Here is a 16267-nt window from a genome sequence, read left to right on the forward strand (position 1 = left end):
AGCTATGTTTGTAACATCATCGCTCTTGTGACAAGGTATAAAATGTATCATTTTAGATAATCAATCCACAACTACAAATATGCTATCCCTGCCCCTTATTATCTTAGACAATCCTAAAATAAAATCCATGAAAATATCCTCCCAAGATACTTTAGGAATAGGAAGAGACATGTAAAAGCCATATGGATTTAAGCGGGATTTAGCTTTATTGCAAGTGGTGCAACGTGACACGTAGCGCTCGACGTCACGTCTCATCTTTGGCCAAAAGAAATGAGCAGTCAACACATCTTTAGTCTTCTTTGCTCCAAAATATGCCATCAATCCTCCTCCATACGCCTCCTGCAACAACAAAAGATGAACGGAGCTAGCTGAAATGCATAGCTTGCTAGCATGATAGAGCAATCCATCATTTAGCACATTTATTCCACGCTTTGCCTTCTGTACAATGTTCAAGTACTTCTTTAAAGTCTAAATCAACAACATATGAGTCTTTAATGGTCTATAAACCAAAAATCTTATGATCAAATTGAGATAACATGGTAAAAACGCCTAGAAAATGTATCAACAATCACATTGTCTTTTTCTTTCTTATGTTTTATGACATATGGAAACGACTCAATAAATTCTAGTTCAAATGTCTTACCAAAATCAGGGAGTTTGAGCAATGGAGCATGGATAAGTTTCTCTTTCAACAATTTGAATGCTTTTTCTTGTGCAAGTACCATTTAAAAATTACTCCTTTCTTTATCAACTTGTTTAATGAAGCAGCAATGGTGCTGAAATTCCGCACAAATCATCAATAGAAACCTGCAAGACCATGAAAGCGTCATACTTAAGTAACAGTCTTAGGGATCAGCCAACTTTTTATGGCTTTGATTTTTACTTCATCCACCTCTATTCCATGTGGAGTAACAACATAGCCAAGAAAAGAAACTCGATCCGTGCAAACCTCTATTCCATGTGGAGTAACAACATAGCCAAGAAAAGAAACTCGATCCGTGCAAAAGGTGCACTTTTCGAGGTTACCGAACAAATGTGCATCTCTCAAGGGATTAAAAACAGCACATAAATGATCAAAGTGTTATTCTTGTAACTTGTTGTAAATCAATATATCATCAAAATAGACCACCACAAATCTTCTAATGAAAGAACGTGAAACTTCGTTCATCAATCGCATGAAAGTACTAGATGCATTAGTTAACCCAAAAGGCATTACTAACCATTCATACAAACCAAACTTAATTTTAAATGCAGCCTTCCATTCATCTCCAAGTTTCATTCTAATCTGATGGTATCCGCTTTGCAAGTCAAATTTAGTGAAAATTATAGAACCACTCAATTCAGCAAGTATGTTATCTAACCTAGGGATAGGGTGACGACATCTGATAGTAATATTATTGATGGCTCTACAATCAACACACATACGTCAACTACCATCTTCCTTAAGAACCAAAATAATAGGAACAACACAAGAGCTAAGACTTTCTCGTACATACCTACAGTCCAAAAGGTCTTGGACTTATCGCTAAATTTATTTAGTCTCTTCCAGATTGGTCCTATATACAGTACGGTTTGGTAAGTTGCTCCCGGAATCAAATCAATTTGATGCTCAATCCCTCGAATAGTTGGTAATCCTAGGGGTACTTCAGCCTGAAATACATCCACAAACTCCTGCAAAAGGTTAGCAACAGTAGGAATCAAAGAGGTAGATATATCCTCAAGTGAAACTAAAGCATCTTTACATATCAAAACATAGCATGATAGCTCATTATCAGAAATTTTAGCAAGATCAGATTTAGTGGCAAGCATAACACACCCTTTTACTTTAATTCCATCGGACTTTTGCTAGCTCCTTTTTAGGTGGAAAAAAAATTTCCGTTACTTACTGATTTTCAGATTCATTCTTATGCTCTTTTCTCTTATTTTAGCTATTTCTTGTTCACATTTCACAATTTTAGCAGGATTAAAGGTAGAAAAGTTATTTTCTTTTCTTTATGCATAAAAGTGTACTTATTACTTCTACCATGATGTGTTACATCAGCATCAAACTCTCATGATCGTCCTAGCAAAAGAGAGCATATTTGTATGGGAACTACATCGAAATCAGCATAATCATGGTATGAACTAATAGAAAAATACACTCTAACTGTTTGCATTACCTTCACTTTACCGCTATTGTTGAGCCACTGAATGTGGTATGAATGAGGATGTGTTCTTGTTGGCAAGAAAAGTTTTTTAATCAAATCTGAACTTACCAAATTATTGTAGCTTCCTCCATCAATAATGACTCGAACACGAAAGTACTTAACTATGAGGAACATTTGAGATAGATTATGGCATTGTAACTATTCCGCTTTCTCCATTTGAGTACTTAACACTCGCTGCACGATGAGTGTCCTATAATTCTCCGTAGTAGCCGCACTCAATTCTTCCTCATGATCGATATCCGTCTCGAGTTTGTCCTCTTTACCTGCAAGAGCATATTCATCCTCAACATCACTAGCACTTACATATCCATCGTCTTCTGTTGCAATGTATGCTTGCTGGCTTGGACAATCCTTCATGACGTGGCCCATTTTCTTGCATCGGTCGCATACAATTCCAGTTGATCAACCTGTAGAGGCAACCGAAGAAGAGCTCTTGGCTGGACCCTACACACTTACAGATTTACTTACCTCAGGAGCATGTGACAGTGTTGAGGGTACTGCTAAACGCGCCTTACTCGAGAAGGGGGCAGCAGACTGTGAACCTGAACGTGGAGCTGTTTTATCTTGACCCGGCGTTGATTTTAAAGAAGTCGAGCTTTCAAAATTGTTCCTTGGCTTCTGTTATCATTCCTGCAATTTTTTTCTACCAAACACGCAAGTTGGAACAATCTAGGAACACTATCGTATTCTTTGTAATCAACTATGTCCTGAATTTCACGCTTTAATCCTCCATAAAAGCGTGCCATTGTAGTCTCTTCATCCTCAATAATATCACAACGCAACATACTAATTTGTAGCTCCTAATAATATTCTTTTATGGATCCATCACCTTAGTTTAAATGCTGCAATTTCTTACGCAAATCACGTTTAAAAAAGGGTGAAACAAATCTGTTATGCATAGTAACCTTTAAAGCATTTCATGTCATAGGCGCTAATCCATCGATGCAAACTCTATTTCACCAGATGATTGCAAAATCTTTAAATTCACTAGTGGCTTGTCTAACTCTATGCACTTCAGGAACCAATGAGCATTAAACTTATGTTCGACCGTCATCTCCTAATCTAAATATTTTTCAGTATTATAAGCACCTGCAAAAGATGATATAGTAAATTTAACCTTAGCAAATAGATCATCATTAACATGTGGGTTATATTGTTGAAAATCATTACCTCTCATACCTTGATGGTTGAAGTTCAATCGATTCCATTATCGTGCATCAAAGGCGTCACGTGCGTGCCTAAAAATTTCTTTATCCGCGACGGACTCCTCTTGTTCATGAGCTGCAACATGAGGATCCAGTCGACCATTGTTCGGTGGCAGATTAACCAATCGATCAAAACATGTATTGAGTATTGCAATGCTTTCATTGAGTCGTTGCAATGCGGTATTGATTCCCGCAAGCTTCTTTTCAATGTTGTCAATAATAGTTTGCCGATAATCATCCAACAACATTGTGAGTTCTTCTCTCAAAACACTCTTTCGTATCCGATTTCACCTGCCATGGTTAGTAGTAGACAGAAGATAACAAAAGATATTATCCCTATCGACTACTAGGTGGTGGAGGTGGAGTCACACATTCTCAAGCGTCTTACCACGCTCTTGCAATTGTTCTTACCATACGCAGCAGTTGGCACAACCAGTGGCTGGTTCATGATACCTTATCGGGTGCGAGTGAGGTAGTTACAAGGGGAGAAACCGTTCTGATCGAGAGAATGTGTAGCTTGGACATTCAATGTTTAGTGGCAAGGAATAGCAATAATTGAAATCAGATTAGCAAAGCTAAATAAAAGTCCACAGTACTCATCACAGTTGCTGGCCCGAACACGTACCTAGAACTAGCTCAAGCAAGCCAAAAACTATAACAGACACTAGCACAATGGAACAAAATTTGCAATACAAACTGATTCTTTTTTTTAATTCTCTCTCTTCTTCTTTTTTTATACTCTTTGCTTCTTCTTCTTTTTTCTTCTTGCTTTTTTTTTTTGCGAATGTGACACAAAATCAAAAACTCTTCTACTAATTTTTCTAAGTCGAAAGAGGTATATGGGTCACAATTTTTTTTCCGGAGAGCAGGGGTATAAAGATAATAAAAAGATTCTCTCTCTCTCTGAACTCTGGCTACCTCTGTTTCGGCTATGGTGGTAGGATCCGAGAAGGTGGACGACTCCGACTAAGTGGTTGGATACGAAAAGGTGGATGGAGTGACTGGTCGGACCTCGAATGGTTGGTCGGAGTGACTGATCGGACCCCGAGTGAGTGATCGAAGTGACTGGTGGGTGGTCGGAGTGACTGGTCAGGACCCCGAGTAAATAGTCAGAGTGAGTGGTCGGGACCCGAGGGGATTTTCGGAATGACTGATCGGAGTGAGTGGTCGGGACCCAAGGGGTGGCCGGAGTGACTGGTCGGAACCCCGAGTGGGACACAAACTTGGCTATAGCAGACTAGGCAAGCCGAGTAACTCGATGACTAGATTAGCAAAGACTCGACACTAGAAACTAGAATGCGATGACTCGACCAGCAACAAGACACCGATGATGGACTCAAACTCAACAACGCAAAAACTGAAAACAAAATTGCGAAAGGCACAAAGTGGTTTGGACAGTGGAAAATTAAGATCTAAATCTTTTTTTTTATGGGGTAATTTTCTGGACTCTGGGTAAAGAAACTCGACGAAACAAAAGGGATAACTGAGATTACCTAACGGGCAACCGAGACTCTGATACAACTTGATGCGCATTTACCCGATCTTCGAATGTAATATGATAAGTCGATTAATGGAGTTTCAACGTTGATGATCCAAAGGCTCCGATCAAAACAGATCAAAACAGATCAAGAACCCTCGCAACCACCACATCACTACTCCGTGATTATCAACCATACCAAGACACGGTTGACTCTACAAAGAAGATGACCAAGCGATGCCATCCAATCGAGCCGACAGTTGGTGTAGAGGATGGTAGCCAAAGGAGATCCAACAGAGTCGGTGCGAAGCCAATCAGGAAAATTCGATCAAGTCGATGGGTTACAATGCGATCCAATCAGGAAGATCGCAACGAGGAACCGATAATCGACGAGAGGAATTGACAGGGCGGATAGCGAATCACGGTGACAAGGGTAATCCTTTAGAGCGTCCCAAATCAACTAAAAAAAGATCTCGACGACAACAACCAAACCGATAGTGACCTAGAGGATACCAAAGAGCAGCAGCGGACGTTGTGCTGGATGAAAAGTAGCAACATCCGTGGATATAACTTAACCCTAAGCCTATGTTTTGCTCTGATACCATGTTATGATTGTGACTTGTTGCATTACTATGAGACTTAGGCCTATATAAATACATGTCCAGAACACCATAAAAGGCAGTTAATCAGGTGATACAAAAGGTAACTAATCAGGCATAATACAAGGCAAACGATCAGAACTATACAAAGCAGAAAAAGATAACCATATATCTAACAAATCAATGTCTTTCAGCCCAACTAGCTATTCTTTTCTAAATTGTGAAGTTGTCATATGCATTAGGTCATCTACAGCATGGTTATCCCTTGACCTTAATTTCAGTAATTGTTTTCAGCAAAGGCCATAATGAAACATCACCATCAGGCACTTTGTTGAAGTGATGCTTTTATTGCCTAAATAAATTGGCCACTTGACCAAATATACTCCTTATCATCCAAGCTGATATATAGTACTTTCCTGGATTAAATCTCTAAGTCACATCGAGGGAAAGCAGTTAGGTTGTATGTTCATCACAAATATCATATCCTCCATTCACTCCTTCAGTATTGTAAATAAGAAGAAATAGACAATCTAATTCATATTGAAGAGAACTCAAACTTAGATGATCTAGATGTATATCCACACCTTCGACCAACTGAATCTACCATCAACCAGCTGAGCTAGGATTAGTTCCTAACATTCGACTTATTCAACTTGGTTGCACATTTGCATGTGAGGAGTGAGCTGGTCGTTGTATCTCTATTAAAGCCCACCATCTCTCAACACGTTAACCAAATCTACATAAACCTGGCCACCAAACCCTAGTAGAATGCTCTGATTTCTAGTTTCTCCTCGTCCAGTCGAATCATATCTAGCCCTTTAGACATGAGAGTAGAGAGGAGAAAGAAGGTAAGAAGGGGGAGGTTCATAGGTGTACATCATCCGCTGATGTTAGGTTAGGCTCCTATGTTGGCATGACTGAGTTGAAGTGTTCAATACATTTGTCATCTGTATTGAACATTATAACCCGAGCTTCTACCTCAGCTAATGTAGAACCTCCAGGAGCACCAATTTGTCCAGTTTTTACAACCAAGAGCTAAAGACATCTAGTTGCAGTTGGATACTTACAAATTACCAAACTGACCTCTTCTCCAGCTTGCTTCTGAGGAAATGTTGTAACTCTTACCTTCTTTCTGCTATTTAACTGAGCATTTTGTATTAGGTTACACTGATTGTACATGTCCCCGAGGTTTATTAAGAGGGATCCATTTTTCTTGTTACATATAACGAAAAGGTAGTGCAAAGTTGATCAAACTCTGTGTAGATCATGCTGACCTTCTGCACTCTCCTGATGTTCTACAAAGTTAATCCAATAAAATTTTCTTAGCACTCCGGTTTAGCATGCTGTTCCTTATGTCCCTTCAAAATCAGCTTCAGAGGTCCACAGATCATGGAGATTAGCAAATACAATTCTCATCTTCATTTAGAATATATTATCACAGCCACAGTTGAAAATCTCATTATTGCTAATTCTAAAATATTTTCACAAACAGAGAACAGTAAGAACAAATAATACATTTGTGTATTGTAAGATACATGAAATATATCACACAAAGTAAGCAAGTGTTCATGTTACCTGATGTAAAGTACACGAAAATCAATCTTCAATCTTCATCTCTCAACAGAATGTCCAGGTCAGAAGCATACAAGAGTAAAGTAACAGGTCGCTAATGGGAACTCTAGCCTAGTCCAATTAAGAACAAGACAGGCAGAAGCAGCCTCCTCCCCCTCTGAAAAATTATGGGAAGAGGTAGCTCCCTATTGATCAGAGCAGTGAGTGCATTATTAGTCGAAGGGAGAATGTGACTTCGAATGCTTATGGTACTGTTTAGTTACTTCCGGGTTTTCAGTTTCAACTTTGACTCCAATATGGATAAAAATATATATATAAAAAAACAATACATCCTTATGCAAACATTTACTCAACAGAGTCCCCGAAGTTGAACCATTTGAATACCACAAAGTCGCCTGCTTATCTTATTGGAAAGTTAGGTTTAGAGTCCATAAAGAGCAAATGGTTGTTGATGGAATCATTGATGATGTGGAAAAATTGTATGTACAAAAATAGAGAACACACAAGATAGAAGGTAATATGTAAGACGTAATACTGCTAGACTATATCATATAAGATAGATAGTAACTTATTCTGCCCATCACATAAATAGCAACTCCAATAAGAATCACTTTTGCTTCCTTCCCTTGGAAGCAATACACTTTTTCAAAATCTGATTTCAGTTGTAGAAAGATGAATAAGAAACGCAATTACACAACTTAGTGATAACTTACAACATAGGTAGCTCCAACAGTAAGTCATATATACTATTTCCTTTCAGTGTCTGCAGTGTGTATAATGGAAGGAAAAAATATCAAAAATAAGTATAACACCTTACATAATGAGGTTATCCAGATCTGGAATATCAAATGGTAGCTTTATAACTCCAAGGGCAATAAACAGGAGCAAGAACCACGCGGGAAAAGTCATCATGCATAGCACCAAGAAAGATTTCTGTCCTGAAAAAAAAGATGAGCACAAGAGTGAGCAATTTCAGTCCAAATTCTACACCGCCGCTGAATCAAAATTGGCAAATAGCATTGTCAATTTGTAATTGCAGTAACAAGTGGTAACACATTAGTAGCCATGGTATCTTGACATGGATAAAATCCAGGGCACGTCATCACCTTCGCAGGCGCGCACCTCGGTGGTGTCGACGACCCACTCGGCGGCCTCGCGGAGCCGGCGCTCGGGCTCGCTCTCGGGCTGCCCGATGGGCGTGCTGGCGATGAGGTCCATGAAGGCGGAGTTCTTCGCCTCCCCTGAGGCGGCGGACGACGCCGCGTCGTCGGCGACCCCGATGGCGCGCCGCACCTCATCGACGGACGGCTGGGTGGGGGCCGGGGGCGGCGCCGAGCCCTGCTGCCCCGGAGGCGCGCGACGGCGGATACGGCGGACGGGCTGTCCTGAGGCGGCGGAAGCGGAGGCGAGTATGGAGAGGCGCGGGGCGCGCACGGCGGTGGTGGCGGCGGCGCCGGCGAGGCCGAGGTGGCAGGCCATGGGGTTCCGGAAGGAAGCGCGTAGCGTGGGGTCGCCACTCGCCACTCGTGTGAGCGGAACTGCGGGAGTGGATAAAGCCATGAAGGTAGTAGGTTCGGAGGATGACGGGTGGGACCACCGTTTAGATATTAACAGGCTTTAGAAACCGTTTTTCCAACAATTGTCCGTTGCATTTCATATTTTTTTGCTCATTTTTTCCAAACTCAATTTTTTTATAAAAAAAGCTCAACAATTTGTATCCTTAGTCCACCACGGAGATTTGGAACCCTAAGTTATTGGTTCACTTTAGCCCAAGGAACAAGAGGGTTTTATGCACAGTAGAAAATAATGACCTAAGCCCTCTGCCTAAATGCTACTTCATTTAGCCAAAAAATAAGTGACATTTCGGGCTATGTGTAGTCAAAATTATTTAATTGATCATCAATTATCTTTTCATATTGAGTGTGAACATTTGAAAATGGTATGGGTAAATGTCTCACAAAGTAGATTCCCGCAATTATATATTTTTCTATGCTTTGTAGATATATTATAATAGAAATTAGTAGTGAAAATAGCATTTTGAAATCCAAAGAGACACCATAAATTTATTTTGTAAGTAGCTGTGCATAATTGGGTACCAGCTTTCGTTTGAAGCGCATCTAAAATACTTTATTAGTAAATTCAAGAAATGATTGTTCGACTAACAAAAATATATATGTTTCAATTTCAAATGGATAACTATGTAGATATTAATATGCAACCAATCCACCAAAATTCTATGGATGTGTCTAATGAACAATCCACACAAATATATATTCTTTTGTTGCCTATTTGTGTTTCATGTTGGATCTTATTTAAATCTTCATTTTCCTAGTTTCTTTCATGCATGCATGATGTTCATTATTCTCAACGATTAAGTAGAAATTGTGCCTAGTTTTATATCAGGACCTCATATGTTCTTTTATTGTATTCACTACTCCTAGCGAATATACATTTGGAAAGATACTTTTATAGCACTCATGTTTGTCTTCATGTTTCCACAGTGGTTTGGGTAAAAGTTGACAGTAATATATTAGGCAATTAAAGGTTAACATTGTAGAACAACACATCTTTTCTTCATTTAGTTAAGACATGTCACGCAAATTGTGACTATAAATCTCTTCATGTATCTCTAGTTGAACCTATACTTACATTGTTATTTTGTTGTTTGCCAACAATAAGTCTTTTATTGGTGCAGTTCAGTGTGAGAACACTGCAAAAACTATCTAGCATGACTTATAGCTTCTCTAATATATATTTATATGTTGTACCTTTTGAAGAGTTGATAACAAATGTAAATTTCTTTCATTTTTAGTGAGACCATGCAAAATTTCATGCTCTGGTGAAATCTAGAAACAACTAGTCATGCCACCTTCAAAAGAATAGTTTTCACATGCACGACATCATTTACACATTGATTCCACAAGCAAATAGATAAATAAAACTAATAGCACCCTACACAAAAAAAGTATAAAAAGAACAAAAAGGTGTAACTTGTGGGAACATCATATTATAAATGAGTGTCATCTTAAAAAATAAATATGGTTGATCAAGCCATAGTACAAAGCAATTTACATGTGCCTATATTCATTTCTTGAACAACAATTTTTGGCTGCAAAATAAATTAATACTGCAGCAACATCTTATCTAAGAAAGTTATCAATACTACATAGATGAAAATATAGACATCATAAATAAGTTCACCATTACAAAAGGTAGGCTTTTGGAAACATATACTGCATAAATAAATTTAAGAAAACAAGGAACAACCAAAAACTATGGTCTTTCCCTTGCCACAACACTCGAGGGCGACCGAAAGACGATTGGCAATTTGGCATCGATTTAGTTGGTTCCTCCTTGCCTCCGATTACCACTTCGGTGCTAGAGGGAGTGGGGAGCGACGAGATCGCTGGTTGGTGTACATACTCACCCTTTCTAGTTTAGATCTAGTTAGGTTACGATTAAGTTTTCCCAGTTCAATGTATTCAGCTGGGACTTTTGCTCTCTTTGCTTCGTCTCCGGTGATTGCAGCAGCTCTGGTGCGGATATCCGAGGACCAGCTCTACAGGTTAGCTTCCTTAGCCTTTTGGTGGAAGAGCTAGTTGGATTCGCTTTCCCTTGGTTGGGATTTGCTATCTAGGCTCTCGATTTCGGTGGCGCTAGTTTTTCTTGCCTGTCAAAGGTTTTGATGATGACGACCGATGTGCACTAGAAGGGAGACGTTTTGTGGCATACCAATGTTTGGAGGTCTCGTCAAACACCTTGGATGTGGCTTCTTGGCACCAGTCAGAGTACTTCATCTCCATCTCCGACGAGGTGGTGGGCGGTGAAAAGATGGCCTATGATGGTGGTGGAGACCCAATTATGCTTACACACAAATTCTGTGTTTTCTAGAGTCTTTTGTGAAAAAGTTATAACTGCAGAAGCTGAAGGTGATATGCCCCATAAGCAATCATAAAGATGATTATATCACACGTCTATGTTAATGTACTTCTAAATAATATGTTATTCCAATAATGACTACATTTTACTTTGATTAGCAAGCATGTGACTTGTTCATAAAACTCTTTGTTTATATCATGATGTTATTCTTAGTCGATTCCTGAACGCATATCATTGTGATGATACATAAGATCGGTACATGTATTGATTGATGATCATATTTCATAGATCATAGGTATAGAGATATCAAGTCAATAATGTGGATATTTATATTAGAGAATATGATGTTGGATAGACCCACCTTGAGATACTGTTAGAATTGTTATTTATGATGTGGCATCAATTGTTATCTCAAATAGCGTATCTACAGGATCCTTAGACTTAAGATCATCATTGATTCCCAGAATGTGTAATAGCATACTTTGAGGCTGTCAAACGCTATTCTGTAACTTGGTAGTCATAAAGGTAGTTTTCGGACTTATCACAAAATATGTCGTAGGGTATGAGCGATCTAAGATAGAATTTGCCCCTCCTTGATAACGGGAGAGATATCTCTGAGCCCCTTGAGGTAGTTGGATCGAAAAAGTGCATGACCATGCCAATATGATTAAAGAGTTAGTCATGATAAATCCACTACTTGATCGAGTGAATGGTCGAGCTATCACAAGGATGACACGTATCTCGCCTTGAGCATGACTGGTATCGTAAGGCAAAGGGATCGGTGCTTGTGTATATCAAGATTCAACCGATATGATCTTTTGTGTATACTCGGGAGTCAACATATCCTGCTAGAGACCACTATTGATTTTGGTTTGGAAAGGGTTTCCAAGTCGTAGCCGTTTGTACATGAACCTAACGGGTCACACACTTAATGGGTTGGAACAAAATATGTGAATTGGATTCGTATATGGGTTTTGATTGGATTGTGATCCATAAAAGTTGGAGTCCTAAAGGGCTTCCAACGTGAGAGCCCATTGGCAAGCTCTATATAAGGAGAGACGTGGGTAGGGCGTGCTAAGGTTGAGCCACTTCGAAACCCTAGCCATAGCCTTTTACATGGTCTCCCAAAACCCTAGCCACATGTGCGGTGCTAGCACATCGACGCTCGGCGTTTCTGCCTAGTACGTGTGGATATCATAGAGACACTGCTGCTATTGCGGCGCTGATCTTCTCGATGAGTTGATCACGACGTGTTCAGGACTGGTTGCCTGCCGTGATGAACTGGTTGATGTACCTGCTTGTCTGATCGCGGAGCACAACGCCCTCAGATCTGGTCGGACAGCACGACACGACCACTCAAAACTGGTCGAGGACGCGACAGACCTGATGGGGAGCTGGTCATGGAACTGGTCGAGGAGCACGAACACTTGCTCGGAATTGGTAGGGGAGCGTTTGAGAACCAAGCTAGGATCGAGAGGTTCAACACCTCCAAGTCCTTGTTTGCGTGCATGTTGACAGAAGGTAGTCCAGTTAGTCTTCATGCGATCAAGATGATTGGTTACATTGAGAGCCTGAAAAACTTGGTTTTCCCCTTAGTCCTAAGTTGGCTACAGATGTGATTCTCCAGTCGCTCCCTGCGAGCTTTGGGCCGTTCATTTTGAATTTTTGTATGAATAGTATGGAGAAGAGCATGGCCGAATTGCATGGGATGCTTAAGACTGCTGAGGAAAGTATTAAGAAAAGCTCTAGTCATGTGATGATAGTTCAGAAGGATAGCAAGAAGAGAAAGCGCAAGGCCAAAGCTAAAGCGTCAAATGAGATCTCAAGCTCAAAGCATAAATCTGTTGGAAAGTCCAAGGCTGGCCCTGCTGCTTCTGATGCTTACCACCACTGCCATAAGCCTGGCCATTGGCGAAGGAACTGCAAGCTATACTTGAAAAAACTTAAGAAGAAGAAGGGAACTAAGACTTCCACTTCAGGTATAAATGTTATTGAAATTAATGTTGCTACGCGTCCTAATGATTTATGGGTATGTGATACCAGATAAATGATTCATTCCTGCAAAACATTGTAAGGACTGAAAAGGACTAGGAAGTAAGTGAGAGGTGATATGCATGCTCATATCAGCAATGGTGCAAAAGTTGTTGTGTTGGCCGTCAGTGTTTTCCTTATCGCTACTGTCGGTGACACAGGAACCAGGGGTCCCTGAGTTTCGAGGCCAGATCAGCAGTTTGCCACGTGGCGTCCTCCCGCAGGGATCATCTCCGCGAGGTACGAGAAGACTAAGTCCCGGGAGAGGGTACTCGGGGCCATGAACAGTGGTCCCCGAGTACCCGGGTTCCCCGATGATCCGAAAAGACCAAGTGCCGGGAAGAGAGTGCTCGGGACCGTGAACAGTGGCCCTCGAGCACCCAAGTCCCCCGACAACTAGAAAAGCCGAGTACCGGGAAGGATGTGCTCAAGGCTGCGAACAGTGGCCCCCGAGCACCCGAGTACCCCGAGGACCCAAGGAAGTTAGTTTCGGGAGAGAGTGCTCGGGGCCGTGAATAGCGGCCCCCGAGCACTCGGTTCCCTGAGGACCTGAACAGTCAATTTTGGGAGAGAGTGCTCGGGACAGTGAACAGTGACCCCCGAGCACTCGGTTCCCCGAGGACCAAGAAAAGGCATATCCAGGAGAGAGTGCTCGGGGCTGTGAACAGTGACCCTCGAGCACTCGGTTCCCCGACGGCCTAAGAAGTCCTTCGCTGGTGGCCCCCACAAAGATCCAACGGTGAGGTGTCAACCAGTGAAAGGCCCGATGCCGCATTTAAGAGGGCGCATGGCCTGTCACTTCCAACTACTCTTACCACACTCGGCGTCAGTCCCTGCCACATTCTGGCAGGAGGGCGTGTGGATATTTAATGCATGGGTCCCATCCCGCGTCATCCGGCGTGCCTCGGGATAACATCGTGAGGCCTAAGGAGCCCCGCCTGCTGCCATGCTGTGTCAGGCGTATAAGACCGAACGGGCACGCCGGGCTGCTCGGTGGCTGCCCGGTGGGCCCTCTCCGCGGCGCCCACTGCAGAACGACATCATGACGACCGAGATCGGATAGGGGCGCGTTTTCAACCCCCCCGGGTCACTTCGCGCAGCAGCCCATGATGGTTGCTTTTCATTTCTGGCGCCTTGGAGCTCGTGCCCTCCCTTTCTGGGCACGCTACCGCCGGCGAAGTATTTAAGGAAGGGCCAGTCGACACAGAAGAAGGAGATTGACGGAAGACTCAGAGACAAGTAACAGAGAGAACACTCTTGGACAAGCACAGAGCCTGACCGCCGGGCCCAAGAGCCTGACCAAGAGTGTTATGTCTGTTACTTGTCTCCGAGTCTTTCGTCAATCTCCTTCTTCTGTGTCGACTGGCCCTTCCTTAAATACTTCGCCGGCGGTAGCGTGCCTAGAAAGGGAGGGCACGAGCTCCAAGGCGCCATAAATGGAAAGCAACCATCATGGGCTGCTGCGCGAAGTGACGGGGGGTTGAAAACGCGCCCCTGTCCGGTCTCGGTCGTCATGATGTCGTTCTGCAGTGGGTGCCGCGGAGAGGGCCCATCGGGCAGCCACCGAGCAGCTCGGCGTGCCCGTTCGGTCTTATACGCCTGACACAGCAGGGCAGCAGGAGGGGCTCCTTGGGCCTCACGATGTTATCTCGAGGCACGCCGGATGACGCGGGATGAGACCCGTGCATTAAATGTCCACACGCCTTCCCGCCAAAATGTGGCAGGGACTGACGCCGAGCGTGGCAGGAGCAGTTGGAAGTGACAGGCCACGCGCCCTCTTAAATGCGGCATCGGGCCTTTCACTGGTTGACACCTTGAAAGTGCCTAGAGGGGGGGTGAATAGGCTTTTCTGAAAATTAAAACTAAAAACAGCGGATTAAACTGCCGGATATTCCGGTGAAGTCCGGATACTCCGGTATGGTCCGGAGTATCTGGTCTAGTCTGGAGTCTCTGGCCTAACAGGAAATTTCAGAATAAATGTGAACTAAAGATAACATCTAGAGTCTAAGAATTACACTAGGTCTACTAGATATCACAAGGCTAGAATAACACTTAATACTAGCAAGATTGTCACTAAAGCAATTTAAATGACAAGTTATCAAATTCACACGATAAAGTAAATTTCGCAAATAAGAATACGTGAATTTATCCCGGAGTTCGGCCACCTCACAAAGAAGTGCTTACGTCTCCGTTGAGGAGCTCACAAAGAGCCGGGTCTTCTCCAACCCTATCCTCTTCTAGCGACCACCAAGATCAAGCTAGAAATTCTTACTCAATATGAAGATGCTTACAAACTTCCCGAGGCACACCACAAGTTTTGGATGTTCTTCGGGCGACTCCTTTCCTTCTAGAAGCCCAAAGCTTCAAGAGAGATGATCGCAGTAGATGCTCGATGAAGAACTCAATGCTCAAGTGGCTTGAACCCTCTCCAAACACACACTCTCAATTTTGTGCAAACTTTACTCTAGAGATGATCGGAGGGGCTTTGAATGCTCTTAAAGTGCTCAAGAGGTCTCAAGAATACCAGCCACAGCCAGCCCTAAATGCTATGGAGAGAGGGGGCATTTATAGCACTCTCTCACAGACTAGTCGTTACTGTTTTTGTCAGAGCTTACCGGAGTATCCGGTGTACACCGGAGTCTCCGGTCCTAATTCCAAAAACGGCGTCAGAACGGTCACGAACGTGTCAGAACTAGCCGTTACAGTTCTGTTTAATTACCGGAGTCTCCAGTGAACACCGGAGTCTCCGGTCCTGACAGATTTTCCAAAATGACTAAGTCCGGAGACTAGCCGGACCCTCTGGCATCTCCAGGTACCGAAGTATCCGGTGAACACCGGAGACTCCGGTCTTTATTTTCTTTTATCAAAAAGATTAAATGCTAACTGAAAGTCTCTGCCGGAGTCTACCTCGGAGACTCCAGCTGCACACTAAACATTTTACCGGAGTATCCGGTGAACACCGGAGACTCCGGTCTTTTTTTCTTAAAAAGAATAAACTGTAACCGATACTCTCTGCCGGAGGCTATCTCAGAGACTCCGGCCGAACACTGAGTACCGGAGTATCCGGTGAACACCGGAGACTCCAGACTCTGAAGATTTTCAGAAAGAGTTTCGTGTCCGTGAGTGAATGTGTCTCTCAACTGGGTGGTTCTAAAGGATCTCTTGAGCCTTGAGACACTAATCAAGTAATCAAATTCATCCATCTAAAAGTATGTCTATCCTAGACTCAATTTCAAAAATAAAATGAATGTAAACCCTATCTAGTACCCTTCGTTGATTCTTCATTTGTTTCGGCGG

The 16267-nt window shown here is 42.4% G+C and overlaps 1 protein-coding gene across 2 annotated transcripts; it reads right to left on the reverse strand.

Annotated features, from left to right (window-relative positions):
- Nucleotides 1-7619: 7619 nt before the first annotated feature.
- LOC133897716 (probable NAD(P)H dehydrogenase subunit CRR3, chloroplastic) lies at nt 7620-8629 on the reverse strand. 2 transcript variants are annotated; one of them, XM_062338528.1, is made up of 2 exons: nt 8183-8629; nt 7620-7998 (listed from the first exon to the last, which is right to left on the reverse strand). In XM_062338528.1, exons 1-2 carry the CDS (start codon nt 8618-8620, stop codon nt 7969-7971), a joined length of 468 nt encoding a protein of 155 aa, XP_062194512.1. In that variant the 5' UTR covers nt 8621-8629; the 3' UTR covers nt 7620-7968. The 2 variants fall into 2 exon arrangements, with proteins under 2 accessions (XP_062194512.1, XP_062194511.1); XM_062338527.1 differs by having other exon boundaries at nt 8167-8625.
- Between the last annotated feature and the right edge of the window lie 7638 nt (nt 8630-16267).

Source organism: Phragmites australis, chromosome 17 (genome assembly GCF_958298935.1).
Source record: "Phragmites australis chromosome 17, lpPhrAust1.1, whole genome shotgun sequence".
Taxonomy (NCBI): Eukaryota; Viridiplantae; Streptophyta; class Magnoliopsida; order Poales; family Poaceae; genus Phragmites; species Phragmites australis.

Coding starts and splice junctions, on each gene's coding strand:
- LOC133897716 (XM_062338527.1), bottom strand. CDS start 8,620: ATGGCTTTATCCACTCCCGCAGTTCCGCTCACACGAGTGGCGAGTGGC. Junction 7,999..8,166: donor CGAGGTGCGCGCCTGCGAAG/GTGATGACGTGC, acceptor CTTTTTTTTCAG/GACAGAAATCTTTCTTGGTG.